This window comes from Molothrus ater, chromosome 3 (assembly GCF_012460135.2).
Source record: "Molothrus ater isolate BHLD 08-10-18 breed brown headed cowbird chromosome 3, BPBGC_Mater_1.1, whole genome shotgun sequence".
Lineage (NCBI taxonomy): Eukaryota > Metazoa > Chordata > Aves > Passeriformes > Icteridae > Molothrus > Molothrus ater.
Window position 1 is genome coordinate 22,382,363 of NC_050480.2, and position 12,830 is coordinate 22,395,192.

At 45.1% G+C, this 12,830-nt stretch overlaps 1 protein-coding gene across 3 annotated transcripts in view; it reads left to right on the forward strand.

The window, feature by feature from the left end:
* The first annotated feature begins 455 nt into the window (after positions 1-455).
* Positions 456-12,830, forward strand: part of LPGAT1 (lysophosphatidylglycerol acyltransferase 1) — a 59,419-nt gene continuing 47,044 nt past the window's right edge. The window contains exons 1-3 of one of the 3 annotated variants that reach the window (XM_054514142.1): positions 456-529; positions 827-983; positions 1,666-1,933. In XM_054514142.1, coding sequence (XP_054370117.1) covers positions 1,696-1,933 — 238 coding nt within the window. In that variant the 5' untranslated portion in view covers positions 456-529; positions 827-983; positions 1,666-1,695. Of the gene's footprint in view, positions 530-752; positions 984-1,665; positions 1,934-2,503; positions 3,019-12,830 lie in introns of those variants that run through there. The other 2 variants (XM_036381193.2, XM_036381194.2) reach the window with 2 other exon arrangements.

Consider the following 12,830-nt stretch of genomic DNA (forward strand, 5'->3'; position numbering starts at 1 on the left):
CAGGACACCCCCAGGAGTCACACCGTGTGCCTGCCTGGGAGTGTGGTCCAAACTCTCCTTGAGCTCTGCCAGGCTTGGTGCTGTGACCACTGCCCTGGGGAGCTCGTTCCAGTGCCCAAACACCCTCTGGGTGAAGAACCTTTTCCTGAGATCCACCTAAAACCTCCCCTGACACAGATTCAGGCCATTCCCCGGTTCGTCCCCGTGTCGCCCAGCCCGGCTCCGGACGGGCGCTGAGGGCAGCCCCTGCTTGTGTCCCCTCCGCGGAGCGCGGGTGTGCGCGGGCTAGCCCGGGATGCGCTGCGGCACCCGTCCCGGTGTCTGTCTGTCTGTCTGGGTGTCTGGGTGTGTGTGTGTCAGTGACAGCGGGAGGGTGCAGGGGCTGTGCGCTGCCCGGCGGGGGCGGCGCTCGTTGCAGCGCCAGCCCCGCTGCCGGGCGGTCAGGGCGGACGCGGCGGGGGCGGGGAGCGCGGCCCCAGCGCCCGGCATGAACCCGCGGCGGGAGCTCGGAGGCGGCGGCGGTGCCGAGGTACGAACCCCCGCCCCCGGCAGGTGCAGGGTCCTCCCCCTGCCCGCGGCACCGCCTGCCCTTGCGGGGCCGGGGCTCGGCGCGGTCCCGCCCGCGGAGCGCCGAGCCGGCAGGGAGGGGAAGGGTAAGCGAGGGGAGGGGAAGGGAACGCAAAGCGAAGCAAAGCGAAGCGTGCCAGGCCCGGCCGCGGGCGCGGGAGAACCGAGGTGAACCCGCGGTCTGCGCCTGCCCGCCCGCCCGGCCCGGCGCTCCCGCCTCCCCCGCGCTCACGCCGCCCGCCCCCCTCTCCCTCCGCAGGGAGCCGCAGGGCGAGCAGCGCTGCCGCGGCCGGGCCAGCCCCCGCCGGGTCCATGAGCCGCCGCCAGCCGCCGCCGCCAGCCCAGACCGCCGCCGCCGCCGGGCCCAGCTCCCCCAGCCCCGCCGCTTCCGCCGCCGCTCCGCCGCCCCGCCGGAGGTGAGTCCCGGGGCCGGGCCGCCGCCTCCCCGCCCCGCGGGCCCGGGCTCCTGTCAGCCGCGCCGGGCCGGGAGAGAGGCCGCCGGCAGCCGCCGGAGCGCCCGCCGCCTTTCCGTGGAGGGGGAGCCGGAGGGCGGCCGGGAGCACGCGTGAGTGCCCCGGGCCGGGAGTGCGGGCTGGGCTCCCCCGTAGCCCGGGCACGGAGGCGGCGCCGGCCAGAGGTCGCGCCGGAGCCTTCGTGCCTGCCCCGGGGCGGGGGTCGCTGCCTGCCCGGGGACCCACGGCCGGCGCGGGAGCGGGCCGGGGCCGGGCCGGGGACACCCGCGCCTCGCCCCCTCGGGCACCGCTCCCTGTGCCGCCGTGGTTTTGCTGTCCCCACTCAGGGAGCGCTCCCTGTGCCGCCGTGGTTTTGCTGTCCCCACTCAGGGAGCGCTCCCTGTGCCGCCGTGGTTTTACTGTCCCCACTCAGGGAGCGCTCCCTGTGCCACCGTGGTTTTACTGTCCCCACTCAGGGAGCGCTCCCTGTGCCGCCGTGTTTTTGCTGTCCCCACTCAGGGAGCGCTCCCTGTGCCACTGTGGTTTTACTGTCCCCACTCAGGGAGCGCTCCCTGTGCCGCCGTGTTTTTGCTGTCCCCACTCAGGGAGCGCTCCCTGTGCCACCTTGCTCTCCCTCTCTCTGCAGGACGGTCCCGTGCCCTCCGCTGTGAAGAGCATGGCCGTGACTCTAGAGCAGGCCCAGAAGTTGGGCTACACCTGCCTGAAAGCACTCCTCAGGTTCGCTTTTATGGTCGCCAATAACCTGGTTGCTATTCCGTCCTACGTCTTGTATTTAATTGTGCTGCAGCCTCTCCGAATATTGGACAGCAAAAGCTTCTGGTATATCGAAGGAGTGTTATTTAAATGGCTTTTAGCTATGGTGGCTTCCTGGGGCTGGTGGGCAGGATACACAGGTAAGAATGTCTTATTAATTTAAAACATACTAATGTGTTAAAAGACTGTTTTCATAAGGGGATGTATAGGGGAATATTTGACTGTAGTAGATATGCAGGATGTTCTTCTTTCAGTTGTCTTACACAGATGTGTTTCTGGTTGAGATGCTGTGTAGTGAAACATTTTCTAAGTTATAGCTAGGAACTTTATGTGTTTTAAGAGGTTTGCAGTCAGTATTTTGTGCTAGTGAACTGGGAAATATGACTTCTCCTTAGTATCTTGATCATGTTTAGTGTTTCACGAAAAAGATACATCTCAGAAGAGAGTTGAGTCGTACTATGCACGTCGCTAGTAGAACTAAACTTTTCTTATATTAAGTGTGTGCATCTCTAAATCATCTCCCCTTAGAAACATCAGGAGCCAAGGCTAAGAAGTTTGACACGAAGCTCGTGTCAGAAGAGTAGGTCTTCTGCTCCTTGCAACAGCGACTGTCTTTTGTGCCGTCTCAGAAGGGAGGGAAGCAGAGGGAACCTCTTTCATTCAAGTAGTGATGCGGAATGTTTCTCAACCGTATGACTCTTCATTTACTGTTAGCAGAGCTAATTACAGTATCTGTAGGGGTTTTCCTCTGCATGCTTGCTTTGTGGTTATTACTGAACTTGTTTTTGCTCGTTTAGTATTCATAGGCTCATCAAGGTGATGGACTGAACTGAAATATTAAGGAAGGCTCTGGTCTTGTCCTCGAATGCACTGATTTTCATCTGGCTACTGCACTTCATGCAAAAAACCAGCCATCAGTTCTTTGTATGAGCTTTGGAAAGGGAAGAAATGAATCTATTGAGTGCAAAGTGTGAGCAGCCCTCCTAAAATTCTTTCCTTCTCTTCTGCCCAGGCTGCATCTGCAGGTCTTGTGTAAACAAGAAAAACAAGGAATGGCAGCAGACAGCTCTGGAGTCTGGTCAGACTCCTGATTAGTCAGAAAGTCAGTGTTGGCCCAGACGGAGGCTTGTTAGGCAACGAGAGCTGACGCCTCAGTGCCAGTGTGGCTTTTGGTACCCTGTCCTGTGCCTTTCCAAGATGCACAAAGGTTCTGTGGATACTCTAGGTGAGCTTCCCTTGCTTTTTAAGGACATGGTGGCAGCAGCAGCAAGCTGGACTCTGATCTGTCGAGCTAGAACTGTCACAGCGTTGCACTGCTTCAAAACTGCCTTGCCTGGTACAGCTCAAGCTTATCCAGAGATGCTGTTTAAAGACCTTTTTATATGTTTGCTCATTAAAAGAAGTCCACATGGTGTTTGCAGTGGCAGGTACACTTGTAAAAGTCTGCTTTGTGTCATAAAGCACACGGGTCTTCCAGGAGGAAGGACTGACTTTCAAGATGTCTCGTGTACTATTAATTGGAAATGGGAAAGTTTATGGCCATAATGGTGATGTTAAAGTCATTCAGCTTGTGACCCCGAGGATTAACTGTGTGTACTGAATGTGCTGGTTAAAATTCATTGTCCCATGACAATTTTTGAAAGCCATTTCCTCAGGGTAGTTTCACTGCTGACTGCAGAACTGTGTGGTTTCTTTTGCCTATTGCTTGGAAGGTGGTCTTAGCATGATCTGCATATCCTAGAATCTTCCTGAAGCATCTGTTGGTTGGTGTTGCTGATGTATCTTGACAATTTGAAATAATTTGTTTTACAGTTTTGAAATGTCTCAGTATATTTGTTTGAAGTATTTACAGACTGCTATGCAGAAGTGTTTAAGGGATGGTGTATGGGTAAGGAGGCCCTTCTTTTTGCTTTTCACTATGAAGCATGGCTGTTGGGGAGGATTTTGAGAAAATGCTTGTATGAAAGTTTAGTTTAAATGCATTTTATTTGACATTAAGGCGTTAGTGTGTTTTATACTGAAATTATATGAATTAGCAAGAACAGTTTATTTCTTTGTCCTTTCTTTAATCTCATCAGTGCTCTCTACCACTTGCAGAACAAACCTGGAAAGTGTATCTGGCTTCAACATATGCAAACAGAGTAATCTGTGTCCTTTTCCAGATTAATAGTTTTTTAAAAACCTGCCACTAGGTTCCCTGTTATTTATACAGTATGACATAACTAACTCAGAACTGAAATACTGCTTTATTAGAGTTGGTGTCCAAGACTTGCAGTGGTGCATCTGAAAGTGACATTGCTCCAGAATTCTTCTGTTCTAAATTCAAAAAAACTAAGTCAGAGGTAGGCTTCAGTATGTCCTATCTTTGCAAAAGTAAATACAAGACAGTAGATATGCATGGGTTCATGGAAAAGATTAAAGTTTTTGTCTTTTGAGTAGCAGAGTAGTTGGTGATGGATTTTTTGTTGGTTTGTCTTTAAGAGGGTAACCAGATAAATAAGTTCACTTGTCTTTTAGTTGGAGGGAGTAGTCTGTTTCAGTTGTGTTGCAAGTATGTTTTAGTTCTTTTGTTTATTTATTTTTTCCCTTTCCAAGCTTGGGTAGTCTCTTGGGTAAGAAGTGACATAAATAATTTGTAATTAAGGACTTAAACTCAGCCTCCAGAATAGATTCAGGGCAGACTTTTTTTGCTCCCATAATTTGTGTGTAATGTGTAGGAGAAAGCTCGACACCAAATGAAGAGAATATGGTGAGTGCTAGCTTACCCTTCTGGGCTTTGCTGCTGTTGCATAATTGTTGGTATATTTTATTGAATATAGCTGGAAGAGCTGAGGAAGGACTCCTGAATCATGTCTGCCCTTCTCTTCCTCACCCTGTCTAAACCTGGGGGTTTTTCTTAGGAACATAGAGGATTTATGATCACAGAAATTACCTGATCTGTGTCTGTATCAGTAGCTCTAATCTGTGCTTTTTGATAAATGTAGGTGTTTTCTGTTTGCAGATGCACTTGATATTCTGTAAAGAAATAGCATATGACTGCACAAGCAAATTAAAGAAGGGACTGGGAAGAGAAATTGTAAAGGTCACTGTCCTCTCCCTAATCTTTTTCTTCTTAAGATGCAAGTATGAGAGAGAACTTGTGCATAATTGGTTTACTTTGATTTTTAAAGGGCAGAGTTTGATAAATATCTCTGTTGTTCTCTTGGGCTTCATAGGGTTCTTACAAAAATGAAAAATGGATATCTTTTTATGAAGAGTGTACAGACAGTCTAGCAATGTTATTTTATTTTTATATGATTTCAGAAAGGCCTTCTTATAACTCTTCTAAATCTCCTTTTTTAAGGGCATTTTTTTGCCTTCAAAATAAGTGTGTTGCTCTTGTAGGAGCTGTTCAGCCAGGGCACTTGGAATCTGCATATTAGCGTGATTTGAAAGGCACCTTTGAATAATACTTCTAAATATTTTCCTGCATTTGTTGGAAGATGCATTCTAAAAAAAGCAAGCTCAAGAGTGCTTGATCCTTCATTGGCAAGTACCTTTTTCCCCTGTACTACAATTTGTCATTTAATATATGAGTATGCCAGATAGCACTAAATAGTGTGGTAGATGGGAGGGAGATGGAGCATATCTGTGGTGGTGAATTTCTGACGATCTTTTGCTCACCTACAAAACTAGTTTTAAAGCAATTATCTGAGTGATTTCATCTTCTTTGGTCAAGTATTGCAGACTCAGTGTAATATCCATGTACTTAATCAAATCACCAAAAATAGGACTGCCAGAGAGAAGCTTGCTTAATTAATTACACACAGAGGAACTGTTTGGTTGCCTCTGTGCAGTCGGAATGCAGGAGTTGGTCAGAGCCCGTGATGGTGTTGTTGCAGTGTTGCAATGAGGAGTCTCTGGGACTCAGAGCAATCAGCTGGCAGTGCAGCCCTGACACTGGGGATGCTGATGTTCTGCTCCAGTGTGTTCCACACAGCTCATCCTACCGTGGGGAGCGGGGCTGGTGCCTCTGGCTGTGGCTGGGGAGGGGCTGGCAGGGTGAATTGTAGCTATGATATTTTCCGAAAAATCTTTTCCTTAAGATTTTTTCTCTTGAGAAGCTGAGAAGCCTCAAGAACAAAATGTAAACAATAATTATCTGCTGCTTTGGAATGCAACAGGTGGATCTGTGATTGGTCTCATGTGGTTGTTTCTAATTAATGGTCAATCACAGTCCAGGTGTCCGGACTGTCTTGGTCAGTCACAAGATTTTATCATCATTCTTTTTCTATTCTTAGCTAGCTTTCTGATGAAATCTTTTCTTCTATTATTTTAGTGTAGTTTTAATATAATATATATCATAAAGTAATAAATCAAGCCTCCTGAAATACAAAGTCAACATTCTCGTCTCTTCCCTCATGCTAAGACCCCTGCGAACACCGTCACAGCGAGTGTCCTCTGGCTGCAGCAGTCATCAGCTCTTGTGTCAGCACCAGCAGAGAGAAGCTGTGGGCTCTGCAGGCTTGTGTGCACCTGGGCAGGGGGTTTCTTCAGATCTGTGCCTGGAGTATTTCATATTCCAGCAGGAGAGAGGACACCTTGACAAAAACTTGTGTTTCAGCCTCTCAGTGACACACAGAGCAGTATTGGATAGGTCAGTGGGCTGTGGGCAGGTGGAATGGAGTAATACACCTGTGACCACACACTAAAAACTATGAGTGCTGTGACTGTGCTTGCTGGTGTAATGATGCAGTGCTTAATTAAAAGTGGACCAATCCTATGGTGTTACTGTTCTGTGTCAGCCAGGATGGTGACTAATTTTAAAGAGTGTCTGTAAGAATTGTCAGGTTTTGTTAAGTGAGGAGAATTTCTCTTTCCTTCTCTGTTCAGCCAAGTAAAAAAAGCTAAGACTGAGATTTTGATTTTTAGTTGTCCCCATCTCTTCTCCTTGCAAGTCATTTAGCTTTTATTGGCTGATTTATACAAGGGATTAGAATGAGACCACTCTATAATTTTTTCAGCAGTCATACCTTTTTTTTCCTTCTAATGCAAAATCTTGTTTACGTTTTATCAGCCAACAGCCTTAATTCCTCTAATCGTCTAAGAATGCAAATATTTTTGTCTTCCAGAGCTGTAAAAGACCACAGGTGGAGTTGCTGTGACAACACTTCCTTGGTGCAGACAACATGTGCTGTCTGTGCTGCTTCTCCTGACAGGTTGGCCCCTCTCCTTGGGCAGGAAGAGCAGCAGAAGCTGAAGGACAGCAGATGAGATAAAGTAAATTTTTTGTCCCATACAAGGCAGGCAGTGTTATTTCAGGAGACCTGTCTGTGCCTCTAACCCTGCCACTGGTTCTGCTCTCCTCAGTTCCTACGGTGTGATTTTTCACTGGCAGTGTTTTGCTTTTGGGTCTGGTCACTACTCTGAGGACTGGGCAGGGAGAGGCACAGGGAAACAGCTTCTGTTTTGAGGTCAGGCAGTGTGTGAAATGGAGAAGGAAAATGGTTCTTGATAACGTTTTCTTAGAATGTGCAAAAGTACCTGAGATGTGCAAATGCTGAGATCAAGCAGGAATTTTTGCCTTCATTTTGCTGTTTGTAAGAGGAAGTTTGTGTTTACCTTTGGAGCTGTCTGGATAAGAAAAGGTCACAGTTGGATGAGCTGGGGACATTGGAGCTGTTTCCACTGTGGCCTCAGAGCAAAGGCCCATCTCAAAGGCAGCTTTGCGTAAGAGGAGGGAAGGTGTGCACTGAACTTGGTGTCATCTTCTTTGTACATGTCATGTGTCTGTACAGAATGCTGTACAAAGACCCTTGTCCTTTTCTAATGGCATGAGAAATCACATCAGAAGATCCCCATATCTCCTTCTGGGGACATGGGTTACAGTTACCATACTTCTTTGTACTTCTTCTAATGCCAGCAAATGTAATCTAATGTGTCAGGAGCAGTAAAGCTTGTAATTAATTTTTCTATTGTATCATTTCACTGTAAAGGGTCATTCCAAAAGATTAGATAATGAAATATTCTCTGAGTTGATTTTTTTTTTTTTCAGAAAGCTGCTGCCTCCTGGCACAAAGCTTAGAGTAAAAGCTCACACTTGTTTTTGTTGTTTGTTGCTATTTAAGTCCTTTTTAAATTTCTTGTTTGTTTGGGTTTTTTTCCTTTTTTCCCCCCTTTTTTTACAGCAGGTTAGTCTCCGTTCCTGTTTCACCTACTGTGGATAATACAAGAATTATTGCAAGCCTACCAAAGCATAGTAAAGATGAAATTATTGATGAATACATATACAGAAAGGTATGATTATATAATTTGAAGTCCAGCAATGGCTGTGGAATGCTTCTAAATTAGCTCATATGCTCACAGCCAAAGGAAAGTGAAGTTTTAGCAATTCTGGGTTCCATTCTTCCTTATAGCCGAGTTTGCTATTTTTAGCATGTGTTTTTATCCCCCCTACTTCATCTGGGCCTTTTAGCATATCTATTCACATTAGTCTTCTTACTTCTCCCTTCATTACTGAGGGGATATGACTAAGAATACCTGAGAGATGTGTCTCTGTTCTCTTTACCTTTTGCTGTTCTTTTCCTTGATGTAGGCTTTTAGGAACCATGTGAAATAAATAGAGGAAAGCTTTTCTCCAGCTCTGATTTGGACAAGCATAATCTTAGAGAGTTAAATACTTTGTCCACAAATTCTTTGCAGTGAATTTTTTTTGCAATTGAACAGTGTCATCATGTGTATTGAAACATGTGAGAAATTATGCCTTTATGTCAAAGATGCAATTTCTCACTCTCATTTAATGTAACTAAAGCATGGAAGTTTTAGAGATTTTCTGGGAGAAAATCTGGAAGAAAGGTGGAGGAAAATAAAATTCAATTTTTAATGTAGAGAAGAAAGCTCTTTTTCTCTAAAGTTTTGTTCTAGGAAATTACTTTTTTAGAATGAGGCTCAAACAGATTAACAGAATACATCACTTTCCATTTTTCTGTCATGTGTGTGAGAGGGACAGAAAAGTCTTGCCAAAGGTTAGTTTGGCAAGGTTTGAAGGTGCTGAAAAATGGAAGAGTTGTGCAACCCTAATTAGACAGGGTAGTTAGTAAATCCTTTATGGGATATAATCATAGTGCTGTAACTCTGCAGGGTGAACTGAGCCAAAGTACAGCTCCAAGATATGTAGTCTGGTGTGTGTTGGAGTGGGGTGTCAGCTCTGCTGCTGGGGATGAGGTGTCCGATGCGGGATTGTGTAGGCACAGAAGTGCCCTGCTCCTGCAGCCACACGGCTCAGTCCAGCCACCTGTGGGTGCACTTACTGAAATAAATAAAGCTAGTACGCTTGCATTCCCAAAAATGGTCCATGACACCAGTGAGGGATGCTGTGTATGGGGCTGTTCTGGCCTTTTCCTCACCCCACACAAGGCATTTCAAGCAGGAAGTGCCACAGCAGAAATCCATCCCAGCCTTTTATACTCATCCTGCCACTGCTTCAGTTTTATTGGCCAAATATTTTATGATGTATGGTGGTCTGGATCACAGCCAGCTCTGGCCTCTGCTAACACTACACATCCACCCCTTTTTTTTGCTGGGTGACATAGAAGACACAGTCCCTAACCCAGTTCTTTTTGTGGGTGTGGTGAGAGAAAGTAGGTACAAAGAGCAGAGAGAAAGAGGAAGGAAATGCATCTTTTGGTGGCAGCACCAGCTTTAGTGTATTTTTTAAACTACTGCTTATGGCCTCAATTCAAGAGAGCAGTCCCATGCAGGTCAGGGCTTTAGTATGTGAATGTCACTGAAGTAGATTTCTTCATCTTTTCTTACTATTTTCTTAACTGGTTGATGTTGTTTAGACTGGAAGAGTGCCTTCTGCCAAATTCTTTTAGAGAAGAAAAGTAAGCCTAGGGTGAGAACGAAGGACTAGGATAAACTGAAAACTAGTTCATAATGAAATAAGTTCTGGTGATGGTTCTGGTGCAAGCTCAGCAATGGGGTTTCTCTTAAGTTTTATATGTGTACTATTTGAATTTGTCAGCTACAGAGACAGTTGTAGAAAACTTCAAAAGTACTTAAGCTGCATGAATAGCCAAAACAATGCAGAAGTTGTTTGATGTTCAACAATATAAAGTAATAAACATTTAAGTGAAGTAGCAGTTTAGGAAATAGATGAGTATCATGGTGGAGAGCTTAGGGAAAGTTTTGTCCCAGTGAACAGCTATACCTTCAGTTACAAAACTTGTAAAGAGCAGAATGGAGAATAATACTAAAAAATATCAGTGGTTCACCTTCACAGTCCAGTAGTTTCATCTCAGTTGTTCTAAAGCTATTGAAGAATTAAGACCTCTCTAAGAGGGTCACCAGCCTCATTAGTGCAGGCTGAAATCAAACCAGAACCATTTCACTCACAGCTGAACTCAAAGCAGAACCAAATTGGACAACTCAGTGATTCTGCTTCCTGGGCAGAATGGAAAAGATTCAATCTCCTTGACTCTGTGTAAAGGAGAAGGTAATTTTTAGTGTCCCCATTAAAAGGTAGAACATTGCAAGTCGTGTGAGATTTAATAAGACAGCAGTACCTGGAGGTTATGTTTAATTTTTTCCTTAAATACTTCCATTATACCTTTTCACAAATGCTTTGCCAGATAATGCCAGTGGTGTTCTTCTTTTTTTGATTCATACAACATAACCGTAAAACTTCTTGTTCAAATGTTACAGTTCTAAAGGTAAGGAATTGTCCTTTTTTAAGGAGTTTAATAGTTCATAGCTTAGAGATTCACCTCAGTTTTGTAATTTAAGTAAAGGAGGAGAGGAAAGATGAATAGCTTTATTACTGCTTCTCACTTGTGTGGAACTAAAAATAGAAGTGGTGTTCTAAGAGCAAGGAGCAGAGCTGCTGCTGTTTGGGAGGACATGGCTTCAGGAAAGTTGACTCTTTAGGACAGTGGTGTGAATGCTTGTGGATTTGGGGCTTTTTTGGTGGCAAAAGGGAGGACTTTGTCTGACTTCTCTTAAAATTTAGTTTAATTTGTTTTCTATCATCCTGTGGTTACAAGCATGTGGAGTTTCTGTGAAAGTCCATAGTGTCTATGTTTGTTTGCCAGAAGTGGGGGAGAAAAGCCCTATCAATATTAAGAACACATACTTTTGGTTAATTTAAGCATCAGTTATGTTTGAGTGTGGTGTTTAAGGTGGGCCATCAAACACCATTTTAATGTAATTTTCTGACTTGGGTGTTTATTACCCCTGTAGATAAATGTGACCATGTTTAAGTATAGTTTCCTGATGAGATTCAGCTACTTGTTTAACAGCTATTCTTTCTCTCAGCTCTCCCACACTTCTGATTTGCTTCCTTGCAAATCTGTCTGCAGTTGACCAGATGGTTCGGATTTCAGGCATGATTGTGTTCTCATGAGTTTTGTGAAAATTGACAGCTGAGCAGAGGAGAGAGACCCAAGTTTGTGCCTCAGCTGAGGGTGCTGCAGGCAGACTCAGCCATTGTATGTCTTATTTGACATCTGCTGCTTGTTCAAACAGTGCATCAATGACTCAGGGTTTGCCACAGTGCCAGTATATCTTGTCCACCCTGTTGGGGAGAAGGAGTTTAGACAGTGGGTTTTTGGGAAATCAGCATTTGTTACTTCTGCTTCTGGAGCAACACATTAACCTGGCAGTGGCAGATGGTGCTGGAAGCAGCATCCTTTCCTGTGGGGTTTGGTACACCTTGCTTATCATAGTATTTTAGGTCCAAAAGGCATATGCAGAAAACTCTTTACTCCTAATATTAGGAAAAAGGCTAACTGGTAAAAGAACTTAATATATTGAGCTTTTAATACCTTCTACTAACTTATTTTTACAGAAGTTCATGTAGCCTCCTAAAAAGAGGACTGGAAGGATATCAACCTGACTGAAACTCCATCCTGATTTTGGCTAGGATGGTGTTAATTTTCCTCTTAAAACCACATCAAGCTCTCAAGAAAGAGCAGTGATGCTCAGATTCCTGTAGGCAGGTCAGAGTAAAAAAAAAAAGTCAGTTGTGAATCTGACCCAGGGACATGTAGAAACTTGAAGGTCAAGGCATATTTGAGTATATTTGGGAAAACCAGGGAGAGAGCAATGGTGTGGATTGTAAGGAGCATGAGAGTCTGTCAGGAAGGGTTCTGTACCACTGTTGCACCACTCTGGAAGGCATCACGTTAGAAGTGTGGCCTCTGGAGTTATGTACCTGAGCCTGTCCTATTTTGATATGCATAAATATATATAGATGGCCTGGCAAATCTCCAACTCCAATAGCTGCCAGTTTGCTTTCCAAATGCATTCTTCATTCTTGCCCATTTTTATTTCCTGTGGTTGTCTCTGGCATGAAATTCAGTTGTTGTTGCTCCTGTCAACAGCATTACTTGGAAATAAATAGAACCATAGCCTGTGTATGCATTAATAGAGAATGAAGGACCTGTGAGGCTCAGCTTACATATGTAAAAATGTTTCCAGATGCAGGCATGGTTAATATAAATGTCTGTTAAACCTCTTGCATGGAGTGGATGATGTGAAAATGAACAGACGAGTATTTTTTGTGTTTGGAGCTCTTCTGTTTGTATTATCAAACCTGATACTTTGGTCTTCTAATGTAGTAACAGAGGAAAGGAATGGGACAACAGCAAGGTCTTTGCCCAGATAATTCTGTTGTCTTGGTTAACACATCTCAAAATTCTCAAGATCATTTGATGCCTATCTTGGGCTTCTCAAGTTTGACGAGATTTTTTGCAGGCTAGAGGAGCACTTCTGTTCCTCTTCTCCTTCAAAGGGAGAAAATACCTTTTTGTTCCTTTGTTGCTCACCTGCTCTGATTATTTTTAACATCCCGCTGAACTTTAAAAGCTGAAATGCAGCACTGAGTTCATGTAACCACGAGCGGTGTCCCTGTGTGTCACTGTAGGAAGGCAAAGGGTTCTTCTGGGTGGCTGCTGTGGGAAGGAACACTAGCAGGTGGCCTCCTCCTTTCTTTTCCAGTTCCATTACCACCCTTTCCTGATGCTTTGCAAGAACTGCGTGGTAAATGTAAATCTGGCT